The 16,171-nt window shown below is 39.6% G+C and overlaps 1 protein-coding gene across 13 annotated transcripts in view; it reads right to left on the bottom strand.

Moving 5' to 3' along the window:
• dock7 (dedicator of cytokinesis 7) overlaps window positions 1–16,171 on the bottom strand; it is a 174,644-nt gene that overhangs the window by 73,709 nt on the left and 84,764 nt on the right. For 6 of the 13 annotated variants that reach the window (XM_078561325.1, XM_078561327.1, XM_078561328.1 and 3 more), the window contains exons 21-29: window positions 14,789–14,953; window positions 12,508–12,683; window positions 11,461–11,550; window positions 7,812–7,898; window positions 6,190–6,285; window positions 4,808–4,948; window positions 3,951–4,064; window positions 2,871–3,041; window positions 656–795 (exon numbers count right to left, since the gene is read on the bottom strand). In XM_078561325.1, coding sequence (XP_078417451.1) covers window positions 656–795; window positions 2,871–3,041; window positions 3,951–4,064; window positions 4,808–4,948; window positions 6,190–6,285; window positions 7,812–7,898; window positions 11,461–11,550; window positions 12,508–12,683; window positions 14,789–14,953 — 1,180 coding nt within the window. The remainder of the gene's footprint in view (window positions 1–655; window positions 796–2,870; window positions 3,042–3,950; window positions 4,065–4,807; window positions 4,949–6,189; window positions 6,286–7,811; window positions 7,899–11,460; window positions 11,551–12,507; window positions 12,684–14,788; window positions 14,954–16,171) is intronic. The other 7 variants (XM_078561331.1, XM_078561332.1, XM_078561333.1 and 4 more) reach the window with 3 other exon arrangements.

Here is a 16,171-nt window from a genome sequence, read left to right as displayed (position 1 = left end):
TTTCCATTCTTATACTTCAATCCCTTTGTAATAAAGGTTAACATACCATTTGATTTTCTAATTACTTGCTGTACCTGCATGTTAACTTTCTGTGATTCATGTAAACGGACACCCAGATCCCTCTGAACACCAGCGTTTCTGAGTCTATTACTATTTAAGAAATATTCTGCCTTTCTATTTTTCCTACCAAAGTAGATAATTTCATATTTCTTCACTTTATATTCCATCTGCCACTCCCTTGTCCACTCATTTAACCCGTCTAAATCCTTCTGCAGTCTCTATGTGTCCTCCTCATAGCCCAATTTCCTTTATAACTTTGTATCATCAGCTAATTTGGATACATTAACTCGATCCTCTCATCCAAGTAATTAACATAGATTGTAAATAGCCGAGGCCTAAGCACTGACCCTTGCAGTATTCCACTAGTTATAGCCGATTAACCTGAAAAATGACCTGTTTATTCCTTATGCCTGTTTCCTGTCTGTTAACCAATCCTCAATCAATATACCCCAAAACCATGATACATAACTGTGTTCTTTTATTGGAACTAATATAAAGGAAATCTTAATTCCTTTCCTGCTGCCTCAAAGAAGGAAAGTTGTTTTGGCATAAGCAATAGTAAACACACTGTGAGCATACATCTTATCCAACTCACCCCTCTGCCTCTGGGTCTAGAATAAGTGCTAGCTCAGTAAGCACGAGTCCAGCTAGGTAGTGTTGCTGGCGGAATGGAACTGACAGCTCAAACATATTTGCAATCTTCTGGTCTTGAATAATTGTAGAAAACCCAGAGCTCTGGAAAATCAAACAGACTGGAATTAATTACAACACGCAGACAGGCCATTTAGCTTAACTAACTCATAGGGGGAGGTGGTAGCATCGTGGTATTGTCACTAGACTAGCATTCCAGAGACCCAGGGTAATGCTCTGGGGACCCAGGTTCGAATTGATTAATTTGAATTCAATAAACCTGGAGGCGACCATGAAACCACTGCTGACTGTCATAAAAACCCATCTGGTTCACTAATGCTTAATGTGACCCACAAGGCCCACCAGACCCACAGCTGCAGAACACAGCAATGTGGTTGACTCAATCTGCCAGGCAATTAGGGATGGGCAATAAAATGCTGGCCCAACCAGCGATGCCTACATCCCATGAACAAATTAAAAAAAATATTTATCCTTCACACAAATGTTGGCTGGTAACTGCTGCAACCTCCAACTTTGGTAGTTGCAAGCTTCACAACCCCGTAATTTCTCCTGTTCTCTGCCCTAAATCTCCAAATTCCTTCATTATAGGCCTTGCATTTGCAAACTACTTTTTCTCATCCTTTCATAATTCTCAGCATGTCTATTAGTTACCCCTGTATAATACTATGTTCGAAGAAAAAAACCTAATTTTTAAAACATATTTCTTTGCATTTTTCATATCAGATAACGACCTAATGAATCTGTTCTGTAATTATCACTTACTCAATATCTTTCTTATAGTGTGGAGCCAAAAATGGTACACAACTTTGGTCTTACTAAAGTTTTATGCAGATTCCCCATTGCAACAGCAACTTGTATTAACATATCTTTATCTTTAAAGTAATAAAACATCACAAGGCATTCCGCAGGAGCGTTATAAAGCTTGGTTAAAGAGATAGGTTTTTAAGGAATATCTTAAAGGAAGAAAGAGAGAGGTGGAGAGGTTTAGGGAGGGAGTTCCAGAGCTTAGGGCCGAGGCAGCTTAAGACATGGCCACAAGGGAGAAGCAATTAAAATCAGGGATACTCAAAGAGGCCACAATTATTCAAGTGCAGCCCTCTGCCTCTGGGTCTAGAATAAATGCTAACTCAGTGAGTATTAAACATGAGGGGCTGGAGGGGATGGGAAAGATGGGGCCATGGAGGGATCTGAAATCAAGAATGAAAATTTTAAAATTGAGGCATTACTTAATCAGAAACCAGTGTAGTTTCGTGAGCATAAGGTTGACAGGTGAACAGGACTTGGTGTGAATAAGGAAACGGGCAACAAGTTTTGGATGACCTCAAATTTACATAGGGTAGAATATGGGAATCAGGCCAGGTGTACATTAGCATAGTGAAGTCCTGAAGTAACAAAGTCTTGGATGACGGTTTCAGCAGACGATGAGCTGAGGCAAGGGTGGAGTCTGGTGGCGTTAAGAAGGTGGAAGTAGGCAGTCTTAGTGATGGTGTGGACACATGGTCAGAAGCTCATCTCGGGATCATGAACTCTCTCCTCCATCCCCACCCCCTTTCCGATTTCCGCGCCCCCTTTTTTTTCCAATAATTTATATAGATTTTTCTTTTCCCACCTATTTCCATTATTTTTAAATGTATTTCCATCCATTGTTTTATCTCTATCTTTTAGTCTTTTTCGATTCCTTCCCCCCACCCCACCCCCACTAGGGCTATCTGTACCTTGCTCGTCCTGCTTTCTACCCTTAATTAGCACATTCCTTAGATAATATCACCACCTTCAACACCGCTTTGTCCTTTTGTCTGTGACATCTTTTGGTTATCTCCACCTATCACTGGCCCTCTATCCAGCTCTACCCCTCCCCCTCTTAAACCAGCTTATATTTCACCTCTTTTCTATTTTTACTTAGTTCTGTTGAAGGGTCATTCGGACTCAAAACGTTAACTGTGCTCCTCTCCGCAGATGCTGCCAGACCTGCTGAGTTTTTCCAGGTATTTTTGTTTTAGTTTTGGATTTCCAGCATCCGCAGTTTTTTGCTTTTATACTTCAATTTACCTCCCTACCTCTAATGTTCCTTGATCTTTTCCAGTTATCTCCTGTCTGGTACCTTGTCAAAAGCTTTATGAAAAAATACTTCAATACCACATGCCAAGGAAAAATTGTACCTGACTAGTTGCAGAAGACACAGAGGGGGATGGAGAGGATGGAGGTGTAAGGAGACTGCACGGTAAGTTCAGTGTGACATAATGTTCATGACTGCAGATGATTCGCAGGAAGTCCAACCTCAATGACACAAGCATACTTGGAGTCTGTAATGCATAAAGCTTTGAAGAAACCTAGAAAAACAATAGATGCAAATTTTAAATAATAAAGTCCTTTAAAAATAATTAAATAAACTTAAAGTGCACATATGCACAATTCAATCAAAATTAACAAATTGTTTAAGATATTAATGTAACTTTAAATGTATTTTTCTGTTTGGAGGACAGGGTTGTGTGCAGATTGTAAGCTGTGTTGCCACATTTGCTAACATTGACTATATTTTAAAAAGTAATAAGCAAAATACTGCAGCTGGATCAAAAACACAGAAAGCTGGAAAAACTTAGCAGGTCTAGCAGCATCTGTGGAAAGAGAAAAACAGGGTTAATGTTTCGAGTCTCTCTCCACAGATGCTGCTAGACCTGCTGAGTTTTTCCAGCATTTTCTATTTTTGTTTCAAAAAGTAATGTTGGATGTGAAAGACTGAGATATCCTGGGAATCCATGCAAGAAGGATTTGTACAACTGCAAATTCTATTATCCTAACTAAATAATTTTAATATCTTTTTTTTAAAACTTTGCTCACTGTAAAGATGACCTGATCATTTGGGACTGATTTGTCTATTCCCTGTACAATTGATTTTTTTTATCCAAGATATTTTTTAATTTTCTGTGCATTTAGGCAACGGTAGTTAGTACGTATCTAGCAGCAGGATCAAGCTCTTCCAAGTCCAATGCAGCATGGGTTTGATGCTGTCCCGTCTCACAACAACCAGCTTAGCACTGATCAAGGACTGAATCTGGGGATCTTCCTAGTATGCATGGTTCAGTATTACACTTAATAGCAATTTTACCTTTTGGATTATTTTTACCATCTGGGCTACCAGGATGTTATGAAAAACTTTTAATAGTATATTTTTAAAAACATCACAATCTGTTTCATGTTCTTTACACCCTGAAAAGAAAGGTGGTTATTGTGTTCATTACCTGCTTCCAGTAGGTTTTGGTTAGGGAGAAGACAAAGCCACGATCCATCACTGAAAACAGGTCATTGAGAAAAAACGCAAGACTGACGTTTAGTCTCTCAATCAGTTCTATATCCTAAAAATAAAGAATTCATCATTTACACCATCAGCATTCTCCTGTAACTCTTAATTTAGTGAACAACACTTGTACAGGACACATGCTGAAATATTTTCATTGGTTTTGGCTGAATCCAACACTTACTGGGCTACATTTTACCCAATGCTAAGAATTGGTCTGCTGGCTCGGTTGACTGTGTTTTCCATCCTTTTCTTACTATTCTCCCAATCTTCTCTAAAGGCACCGACTTACATTTGGAGTGGGCCCAATACTGCCAGCCACCATCCAGTACCCCGTCCAGCATAGATATTCTGCATGCTTCAGCCCAGACAATGAGAGACAACATCCTGTCAACAGAATCACTAATAAACCCAAACTGTGTTGCACCCTTACTGGACTTACTGGATAACGAGCAGCAGCAGAAATGCCGGCTGATCTTTCTGCTCCTTAACACAGAAAAACCCCAAATGCTTCTATTCCTATATGCAAGACAGAGATCGATACATTTTTGGATACCAAGAGAAGTAAGGTTCATGGGAATCGTGTGAGGTGGCGATGGTGTAGAAGATCAGCCATGGTCATACTCAAGGGCAGTGCGGCTCAAAGGCCCGAATGGCCTACTCCTGCTCCTATTTATGTTCTTAACTGGTGCCCTAACATAGATTAGTAAACACAGCACAGGCCAGGGATCAAATATGGTTCGACCTAGTTGAGATGATCACATGCGTAAACACGGAAATAAGAATGAATTCAATCGTTACCTTCTGAAATCTTGTAACTATATCCCCTGCAATCATGCTAACCAGCGCAGCAATGTCATCCATGAATCTTTCTGGGAATCGAGCTTTTCTCAAAGTGTCAAGTTTGTCAGAAAAATATAAATGGTGCACCATGCTTTTCACCTGTTCAATCAATAACACATTACATAAAGCATTAGTTCTAGATACATGTTTCAGTTTTAAAGAAGAACTTGCAGTAAATTTTGTTTTCTATGAAATGAGTGCCAGGAGAACTAACAAGGCAGGTACAGAGACAGAATCAATACAAGAACTTTTGGAAATTGGAAGAAGCTATTTGAATCAAAAGATCCATATCTTTATTATCATGTCCTCAATCCCAACTACCCACTACCCCCTCCCCCACCAAGTTACTTCTCTCAATCATTTCACGCTCTAAAAACGCGTTCAATTTTTTCTTGGATGCACTAATACTATTCACTTCCATGCTCTTCCCTGGTAATTCATTCCACAACTTTTCTTTTTTGGAGGTCGGGGGGGGGGAATCTGCATCAAATTTCTTTTTTTACTCCTAAATTTGTCTCCTGATACTTCAGCTTGGGATTTAAATAATTTGCCCAGAGGTACTTTGTCAGCTTCTTTCAGAATCTTGCAAATGTCAATTAGGTCACCTTCATTTCTTCTCTTTTGCAAGAAATCAAACCCAATTTCCAGGAACCTCATTCAAAATTCAGATTCTTAATAGCTAGAATCATACTTATTCATCCATTTTTTCCTATGTTCGTTGATTAAGGTAGATTGAGCCAATAGATACCTCCCCTAAGGGAAACTCAGCAAAATGAGAGATGGTCATCACTTGAGCTACCCTTGCTCATCTTCAAAAGAGCCCCAATACTCCATTTACATTGCAGCATTGCCTTCAGAGCCAGCCCTACTCCATATAAACAAGGTAGTGTACATGCTTCAGGAAACAAAGTAAACCAGTCAAAAATAGTTCTCCTCCCTGAGCTCTCAAAATATTATACAAATGAAATAAAGCTAATTTCATAATTTATGACTTAAATGGGCCTCCCCTCAAACTGGATGGTTGTGGAACTGGACTTCAGGGCAACTCCAAATCCACATTGTAAACAAGGTCAATTCAGAATACAGGGATCTTGTTCATATTGTGGAATACTTCCACAATATAGGTGGGGTTTGAAGGTTGCTTACAATTGAGGAAATTATGTTTGGGGGTAGGGGGCTGGAATGAACGGTGCACTCAAAATTTAAATCAGCAAAACAAAGAACGAGCTTCTCGCCAAAAAGCTCTTTCTTGAACTAAACATGAAGTCTTCAGAAATCATAGTAGAATGTGAATTTTAAAAGTTAAGAGTTAACCTTACACAAATATCTTGTTTACTCACCATTAATTCAAAGAAGAACCAGGCCTGGTGCAAAGCAGATTCACGCACACTCCCACTGCTCACAACCCACTGCAAGGCCAGCTCCTCATGCAATAGCTAAGTCACACAACACAATAAGGATTATAAGCTTACAACATAATATTCCAGAATAAGGGCAAACATATTCCTTCTGCCTGATCTCTACAATCACAACTAAACGACAAATTTATTTTTCCAATCTTGGAATTTATTCAGTTCCAGTTCAATTTTAGTATGAAAGGCCTATATATTTATGTAAAAAATCCAGAATCTATTTGTAAACATTGAGTGTTAAAGTGTAGCTTTGTTATAGGAACAATGGATCCCATGAAATGTTATGCCCTTTATCTATACTTGATAGCTGGGGGAGGGAAGGGAAGAGGAAGTAATTTCAGAAGTTTAATCCTAGCTGACATTGGGTTTCATTCCATTAAATTGCCATGGTCGGCATCCAGGAATGGGAAAAAATGAGAACATCCATTTGACCTGATGAAGTTTACTGAATAGCAGGTCTGCAAGCCAGATAAAGGTTTATTTTCCATCTGAAAATCTAATTTTCTAGATCTCTAGCAGCTTTCAGTGGTTGATTCATAAAGTTGGAACTTCTCCGCTCCAGCAGGAGAAATTCTAAAATGTTTTTCCTGCTATGAGCTGTACTAGTGTTTTCGAGAACAGCTCTCTAAGACAATGCTTTCTTCATGCCTGAGCCTAGAGCAGTGTTGGGAAACAATCTGATTATGAAGTTATAGTATTCAAGCTCAATCCTATTTTTACTCACCATTGACATAAAAATACTTTGCAACAGGGTCACTAAATAACAATCAAGAATAGGAACTGTGGAACAGAGGCTGAGGCAAATTGTAATACCCCTAATGTTGCCTTGACAGAGAACAGTTAACCTAGCATAGACCAGAGATGGAGTTGGGACCTTTTATATTGATGTGATTTAGTGCACCATTTGGGTGGTACATTTACTCATTGAATAAGGGAAGCTTCAATTTTGTCCTCTCAGCAAGGGAAGAACTGTCCTATCCCAGGCTGTGAAATGTAATAATTGACTCCACTGTTGAATTAGTTTCAATAATCCCCATTACAAATTTAAATTTCACATGTGCATCAAAATATTTGCCACTGCTGCAATTGTAAAAGTTCAAATGCACGGTGTACCACTTTTGGTCACAGATTATAATTAAGCGCTGCTGCCTACAGTATGTTACAAATTTCAATTTGTTGAGAACATGCCCCCAATAACAAGCTGCACAAGCAATGTGGAATCATCCAATCTGATGTTAGTTTCAAAAAAGAAAAATGTTTCAAAAAAATTCTGCTTAAAGCTAGCTGCAATTCTATGTGATTTGAATCAGACTACTGAGAGCAGTCTAATTATTTGTGACAGTCTAGCACTGTGGTTAGACACATGCAAAACATGGGTTAGGATCTGCAGACTACAAATTCTGCAACAAATTCCACGGCAAAGCTCAACTTGATCTGGGCTGTAACCTCCTAGATCTGAGCAAGCGGAGTTAGAGATAGCATTCAAGAATTCCTGGAGTAGATTTATCCCACCTTCCTCACTCGCCTCACACAATAGCACTGTGCACTACCTTCTTAGTTGGTAATCGTCCCGTTAACGTTTGTAAGAAACTTGTGCTCTCGGTATGCGATGACATGCGATTACTTCGGTCCATCGCCTATGGAGTGGAATGAATGTTGGTAATAGATTGGTGAGATCAGATATGGCAGAAATGAATGTATTAATTTAAATACACGGGAGTTGAAAGCTTTCAAAGCTTTCGATGAAATTATATTCCAAACAATATGTCTGTAATTTCACATCTATAATAGGGGTTATCACTTTACCTAAACTGATTTGAAAGCAAAACAAGGGTTTAAATCATATTTTAAGTTCTGATGTTTGCCTTGCTACTGAGAATGTTTTTTGTCTTAAAAGGAGATGTAATATCAAGGCAAAATGCTTCTTGCTCAAATTATTTCATTAAAGTCCACGTTAAACAAAATGCTGCATTTCTTGCATGTGTTCATTACCTGTGTCGAGTCTCTTACCTACTTATTTCTTTTGATTGAAGTGGATCAACTACCCATGCTTACATGTTGATAACCATTTCTTCTTTCTTACTCACTCTCTCCATCACAAATGCTCTTGTTTCTATTTTGATCAATTCTATTATGGTCACTGATATTCTACTGTTTTTTCTTCCTCCTAAGTTCCTTATTTTTACCCAGAACCTCATAACTGGAAACCTCCTTGCCCTCCACAGACTTTTCTTCCTCCTACTATGGGCATGGTAACAGTGCACTTAGAGTCAGGAAGGTTTTATGAAAGTGAAGTTGTGTTTCACAAATATATTAGCTTTTTGAGGGCATAACTAGTAGAATGGATAAGGGAGAACCAGTGGATGTAGTATATTTGGATTTTCATAAGTTATTCAATTAGCTGCAAAGCAAAAGGGTCGTACACAAGATTAGGGATAATGGTATTGGGGATAATATATTAATTTGGATTAGGAATTGGTTAACAGACAAAAAATGTAGACTGGGAAATAAACTGGGTTATTTTCAGATTGGCAGACTGTACTTAGCTCATTGCAGCAAGGATAAATGCTTGGGCCTCAACTATTTACAAATTATATCAATTACTTAGATGAGGGGGCAGATTGTAATGCATCCAAGTTTAGTGATGATACAAACCTAGGTGGGAAAGTAAGCTGTGAGGAGGGCACAAAGAGCCTGCAAAGGGATACAGACAGGCAAAGTGATTGAGCAAGAATGTGGCAGATGGAGCATAATGTGGGGAAATATGAAATCATCCACTTTGATTGGAAGAATAGAAAAAAGGGTATTTTTTTAAAAGGTGACAGGCTAATACATATTGCTATGCAGAGGGATTTAGGTGTTCTTCGGCACAAATCATAGGGAGTTAACATGCAAACACATCAAGGCAAGAGGAAGAGAAATGATATGTTAGCCTTCATTGGGGGGTTGGAGTATAAGAGTAAGGAAGTTTTGCTCCAATTAAATACAGCATTGGTGAGATGATATCTGGTGTACTGTGTACAGTTTTGGCCTCCTTACTTAAAGGTACACTTGTCTTAGAGGCGGGTACAACAAAGGCTTGCTGGATTGAATTCTGGGATGAGAAGGTATGTATATGAGGAGACATTGAGTAGATTGAGCCTATATTCTCTGGAGTTATGAAGAACGAGAGGTGATCTCATTGAAATGTCAAATTCCTAAGAGGGCTTGACAGAGTTGATGATGAGAGGCTGTTTCCCCTGGCTGCAAAATGTAGAACCGGGGATAACAAGTGCGCTGTCAGCCATTTACAGCCAAGATGAGAAGAAATTTCTTCACTCAGACAATCATAAATCTTTGGGATTCTCTACCCAGTCAGTTGCTGAGTATATACAAGGCTGAGATCGATAGAGTTTTGTACACTAACTGAATCAAGGGGTATGGGTTTAAGGCGGGAAAGTGGAGTTGAGGTAGAAGATCAGCCATGCTCTTGTTGAATGGTGGAACAGGCTTAAGTGGCCAATTGGCCTATGACAGCTCTTATTTCTTATGTTCTAATGTCCTACAATCTTCATGATTTTAAAACCCAAGCTTAGTGTCACCTAACCAAAACTTCCAGATTTTCCTAAACTTCTATATTACTCTTCTGAATTTTGGTAATCTCCTGATTTCTCCTCTTGATTTTTCTTGTCCACTGATACTGAGCTCAGCAAGTTCTATAATTTGGACATTAGAACATTCTACAACTTCTCTTCATTTTCCACATGGGATTAGTTATAATTGTGAAATTACAGTGCATCCAGTTTTGTAAAGTTTATACATTCTGTGTTTAAGTATTCTGCAACACAACTCCCAAGGACACAGGCCTAATCATGAAGAAAGTAGATCTTGATGAACATGTAACACGCACAACGATTCAATTCAGAGTTGCATAAATTAATGATGAAATGTTCATGTCAACTAACTTGATTAAAAAGTTCAGTTTTCATTTTATTGTTCACAAGCCTTTTGGGTGTCAATTTTCATCTCTCTGTAGAAGTAGTATCTGACCCTCACTCCGCAGCAACTAGTCTAGGACCCACCATATCATAAATTGTGGTTACAGATATACACCTTTCACATTTTCCTTCACTCCTATTTCGAAGTTTAATTCCAGTTTACCTTTAGCCCCATTCTGAGGTCACATATACTCTCCTCTAGTTAAACAAAAAGCAGACCACTTACAGATAAGAGTTTGACCAAGGAGAACAAGAGAAGCCTTTCCGAAATCAGTTGTATTAAGTTATGTCTTTCCTAAACTGTAGAACAGGTTTACATTGAATTCCTCTTCAAAAGCTGCACTAGGTAATATATTTCTAACACACTGTGACCCTGAATGCTGTGATAATAAAATAAATCATGGCACTTTTTTGTCAACAAAATGGAGGTGATTGATGACTAATGAGTATGCTGTACGAGGCACAGGTTAAAATACTTCTCTTCAGTTGCAACAATGTATCTAGGATTTCAGTAAAGCTTAAAAGTGGACATGAAATATTTTCAAACTATATCCAGACAAACTGTGGAAAAACAATAGTGCAATGACTAATTCTACTCTTTCAAACTTGAACTGTGCAACACTAAGTGGTCACAGGTGTGTCAGTGGTGAGAGTAATTTGAAGTGATGAATTAAGCCTGACGTACAAGAGTACTGCACACCATTAAACTGCATTGCTTTCAAATTCCATTTTCCGAGAATGCACTGATACAAATATGCTAAAGCAGCCTGGAAACAACAGCAAGTTCAGAGAACCTTCAACGTTCCTGGGGATGACACAACAGTTGAATAGTGAGAAATAAATCATTTTACTATACAAACAGTGAAACACCTCTTGCTCCTGAATTCAATTAGGATTGTTACGTTCCACAAATTCATAGCTGTGAAAATACACATAATTTACAATAGTGCAGTCGTCATGTGCTGATGCACTATGTATCCCATGCATTTTTATAAAATGGCATGCACAAGCACTCGAGCATAAAGCTGTGGAAAATGGTCTTTAAAAAAAGTAGCTGATAATTTACTTTACAAAAAAAAACCCCACTATTAATCACAAGTGACTGCTAGTAAAACTCAAGAGGACTCAAATCCAAAATATTCAAAATAATGGGAAATGGATTAAATAAAAAATCAGTTACAAAATAATGTCCTGAAGAAGATATATTAGCATCTGAAACCACCTGCATTACTTCAGTGCTTGATCTGGGGGGGCTTCTCCATGGGACAGTTGGGCCACCAGCATTAACCCAGGAATTGGAACGGTCTAGTCCCTGAACAGGTAAACGAAGCAAATAGGAGAGGGAATTTAAAAACTTTTAGCCAGATGCTGTCTTAATTTCTCCAAAAACACACAATGTATAAGGAAAATGTATTTAAAGAGTCCACTACAGCTTACAACAAAAAATGTATTTTTCTCCCATTGTCGCCTGAAGATGTTGACTCTGAGCTTAATTCCACATAAGTGGGGAGCCCTCTGTTAACCTGTGCAAAGTAGCTATTCTTCATTTTGATCATGGCAGTTGAGGGGGTGCAGGAAGACAGCCACAAAGTAGAGCTAGGTACTAATCCTCATCTGGTGTCCACACATGTACACTTCACAATAGAAGCCACAGGGTAGTGATCATGAGCAAAAATCACACTGATTTGGCCCACTGCCGAGCTGAAGGTCACAAGCTGCAATATGTTAACTCATTGCAGAATACTGATCAAATTTTCCTAATCTACATGATTTAGAGCCAGACAGTTAAGTTACTACCTGAGCCACTGGGGTAACTTTGGAACAACTTAGTTATTAAGCAGGGGGCTGAAAATACACAATTAAATTCTAGTATCGAAAAATAGCAAATTTTACGCAAAGGTATTGAACTATTTAAATGCCTTCATTAAAATATGGCAAACAGGTTAATAATACGCAGCATAACCTCAACCCTGGAGTTGTTTTCTGTCACAGGGTTCAGGGGATTGCAAACACACAAAGTAATTAGCTAATCCAAGTCTGCGACTGGAGATGAAGGATGGACAGAAAAGTGTGTCAATTAGAAAAAGAGAATATTAAAAAGGGGAACTTTACCCTCAACAAGCTTTCTACCTGTTATGTAAAATTATGCTTTACTTCATCATAAAGAGCTTTCCAATTGAAATAATAATACACACATTGCGGTTGAATGCTACATGTGGCTTAAATCCTTATACACATCAGTACCTACATGCAGAAGGAGGTTGTTTACCTTGCTGCCAATAATTGTCCTTACTTCATCATCTGGTGAGGTTGGTGTACCTGAGATGTCAGGGTTGCTGTTACTGAGACTCCTGGACCGACTAAGACTCAGACTGGCCAGCCTTGCTGCTGTACGTGCCATCGTAGCATAATGCATAGATCCACCCAACACACAGCTACCAGGACCTGTGGCAAGGATTCAATCATGATCAGTGGGAAAAGTTTCAACTCCCATGTAAATTAAGGAGATGTATTTCAAGGCAGGACATGAACTATCTGTCTGGAAAATACAATGCATGACAAGACTCAAAACTGCAGATAAATAGTGAAATAGGTCAGAAGCTATCAGTTTGGGAAACTTGGTTTGAAATGGAACATGTAATCAATGTGTGGGTGCAGAATGGGATGCGTCATAGGCTATCAATCTGAAGGTGCTTGGAGAACTAGTCATGAACTATTAAACAACACAGGAGTCATCAGAGTTTGGTTCAATCAGAATCCACGCTTTGATTTCAGTTCGTTAGTAATGCTCCAGGTTTCACCATTTGACTTTTTCCAATTCTCTCACATCACTCAAGATGCAAAATGATAAAAATGATTAAAATGGGCTCCAGATATGTACTGACCATGGAAATGGGGAAAGTGGGCTGGTCAAGCAATTGCATGAGGAAGAGGGTGGAAATAAAAAAAGAAAACACAATAGAACTTATTAAATAGAACCTGAAATCAAGTGGAAAGCAATGCAGCCCTCAACTTGCTATGTGATGTAACCAAGTGGATGTGCTGTTGCATGAGGGAGCTTTAATCCTATTAGGCATTACAGGGCATCATTTGAGATGGCACTTCACTTAATTGGTACTTTTACATTATTCTTTTTAGCGAAGGTTCAATTAATGTATGGTAATAGTCATTTGGTAGAACAAAACTTGAGTATTGCTGAAAAAAGACAAGTCAAAGCTTTTCCTCTTGCACTCATCATGAAAATTAGCAAGAGTGCCAAATGTAAAGGGAACAACAATTTATGCTGCATGAGAAGAAAGTGCTAATTGGTTGACAAGTGGACTCTGATTGGTAGAGGCATTGCCATGGAGAATGCACCAGTTAACAGATGACTGACAGTTAACTGCCAAGCTTTATTTAAATTCAAACCAGGCAGGTTGATTCTGATTGGTCAAGGCATTGCTCTGGGAAATGAACCAGAGAATGGCTGTTGCCTATTTTGTTTATTTGAAAAAGGTACAATAGAGTCATAGAGGTCTACAGCACAGAAAAAGCCCCTTCAGCCCATCGAGCTTGTGCCAGTCAAACAAGTACCTAACTATCCTAATCCCATTTTCCAGCATTAGGCCCATAGCTTTGTATGCCATGGCACACATGGTTCATGTCAGTAATGATATATATCCATTCTTGGTGTTTGGGTGTCACTAACAAGACCAGCAGATATTGTCAATCCCCAGTTGTGTGTTGGTCAGGTGTTGGTGGGCCTTCTTCCTGAACCCTGCAGTCACTGTGGTGAAGGTGCTCCCACAATGCTGTTTGATAAGGAGTTACAGGATTTTCACTCAGTAATGATATATAGAAACAGACCAAACATTTTGACCCTGTATGAGCCTGGACCATACACACTTGAAACATTAACTCTTTCTTTCTCCATAGATGCTGTCAGACCTGTTTAGTTTATCTAGCTTTTTCTGTTTTGATTTCAGATTTCCAGCATCTGCAGTATTTTGCAATGCATGTACATGTTCTCTCTGCCTGCAAAGGACAGGGCCCTGTGATTAATATATGTAGCTTCTAGCACGCATAGGTGAGCCACACTGTCTTGAGTTTTGCAAGCACGGACTGGTTGGGTACAGTCAGTACCTTGCCTGTTGTGAACTCAGAACAGTATGTCCAACATTAGATGTGATTCCGCGATTGGACGTTTGCTAAACCATCCTGAGTGCGCTAAGAATTACACTGACATCCAATTTAAGTTTAACAGCCGGGCTCACAGTGTGGCTCACTTACGTGTGCAAGAAGCTACGTATATTAATACACAGGGCCCTGTCCTTTGCAGACAGAAAGAACATGTGCACACATTGTGCCTTTTTCAACTAAACACAATTTGACCAATCAGAGTCAACCTGCCTGGCTTGAATTTAAACAAAGCTTTGCAGTTAACTTTCAGTCATCAGTTAACTGGTGCATTTTCCATGGGAACACCTCTACCAATCACAGTCCACTTGCCAATCAATCAGCACTTTCCTCTCATGCAATATAAATTAATGGTACTCGGATTTTGCTCTCACCTGGTGACGAAGGGTTTGACTCTGTGCTTGGAAGACGGAAAACGTAGTAAATATAGGATGCCAACAAATTGTTTCTGCCATGCTGATCCTGGTTTGTTTCTAAATTTTTGTGAAGTCTGTTAACAATAGATGTCATTGCCTCAAAAGATGGCTGTCCCATGTTTACTAAAGAAAAAAATGAGTAGAGAAAGTTACAATCCACAGAAGATGAAGCTGCTTTTCAATCTTAGTCTGTCAGGGAATGTCCTGCACCCTAGGTTGACTGACTTTAAGTGTCAGATTTCATGAACTGAAAAATGAAACAAACAATAATATTACAGTAATAAATATCTTCAAACCTGAGTTACACAAATAGGCATTCAATATCTGATTGCAATTCAAACAGAAACAAACATTTATTGTTGTCTTTCCTCCCCATTCTTTCCCTCTCCATTTTTCTCATTTTTTAATGCCCAATTTTCTTGAAAAACTGAGATTTCATTTTTTTCCATGAAATCCAATCAACTTAACTTTTTCACAATTTTCTCACTGTATCTTTAGAAACTTTTACTGACCACCTTATCCCCCTGGGAAAAAAACTTTCAGATGGCGGGGAGTTCTGCCCTGCCACCGAAGAAGTCAGCAGAGAGTGCACCCCCGCTCTTGACAGCTGCCCAGCAACAATTTAATGGTCTGTGCAGCATTAATTAGCTGGAGGCAGGCTTTCCACCCCAGCCTAGAGGGGAAGTCCCCGTTCAGAGAGCTGTCAGCCAATCTGATTGGCCGGCAGCCCCAGCAGCGCCACCAGACACAGTGGCCGCTCCTAGGACTACACCGAACCCCACAGAACAAAGTGGCAGGAGCCCAGGATACAGGTTAATTCGGGGATCTCTCAGCAGGGCCAGGAGAGGAGGCCCCGGACCTGACAGGGGCAAACGTTATGGGATGACCCCCAATTGGGAAAGGGGGCCCTTGAGGAAGGTGTCCAGCCCCTTCCTGTACAAGGCCTGAGCAGGCTAATCTGTTAGGCTTCTCCACCCTGCCATCCCATCCTCTTCCTCCACTGGACGAAAAATTGTAGCCGGGCAGGAAGCGGCTCTTAACTGGCTATTAATTCGCCATTTTTCGCTCAGTTGGGGTGAGAGCAGGCAGGCCCCCCTAGGCCTCATCCGCCCCCTCTAAAATTGCTGCTAGCTCAGAGGTGGGCAGGTAAGTGGTGGGAGGAGACCAGCGTAATTTTGCACCCTCTTCCTGCAAACTTGCTGGTGGGGAACTGTAAAATTCTGCTCCTGGTTTCCACTCTCCATTTTGGAGGTGGGAGCAAACGTCCTAAAAGCCAGCCAATGAAAGACCCAGATTGACACTGTTACAAAATATGTACATTAAGTCAAATTCTATATCAAA

This window comes from Cetorhinus maximus, chromosome 17 (genome assembly GCF_964194155.1).
Source record: "Cetorhinus maximus chromosome 17, sCetMax3.hap1.1, whole genome shotgun sequence".
Lineage (NCBI taxonomy): Eukaryota > Metazoa > Chordata > Chondrichthyes > Lamniformes > Cetorhinidae > Cetorhinus > Cetorhinus maximus.
The sequence above is the reverse complement of the archived record's forward strand: the minus strand, read 5'-3'. Positions and strand labels throughout refer to the sequence as shown.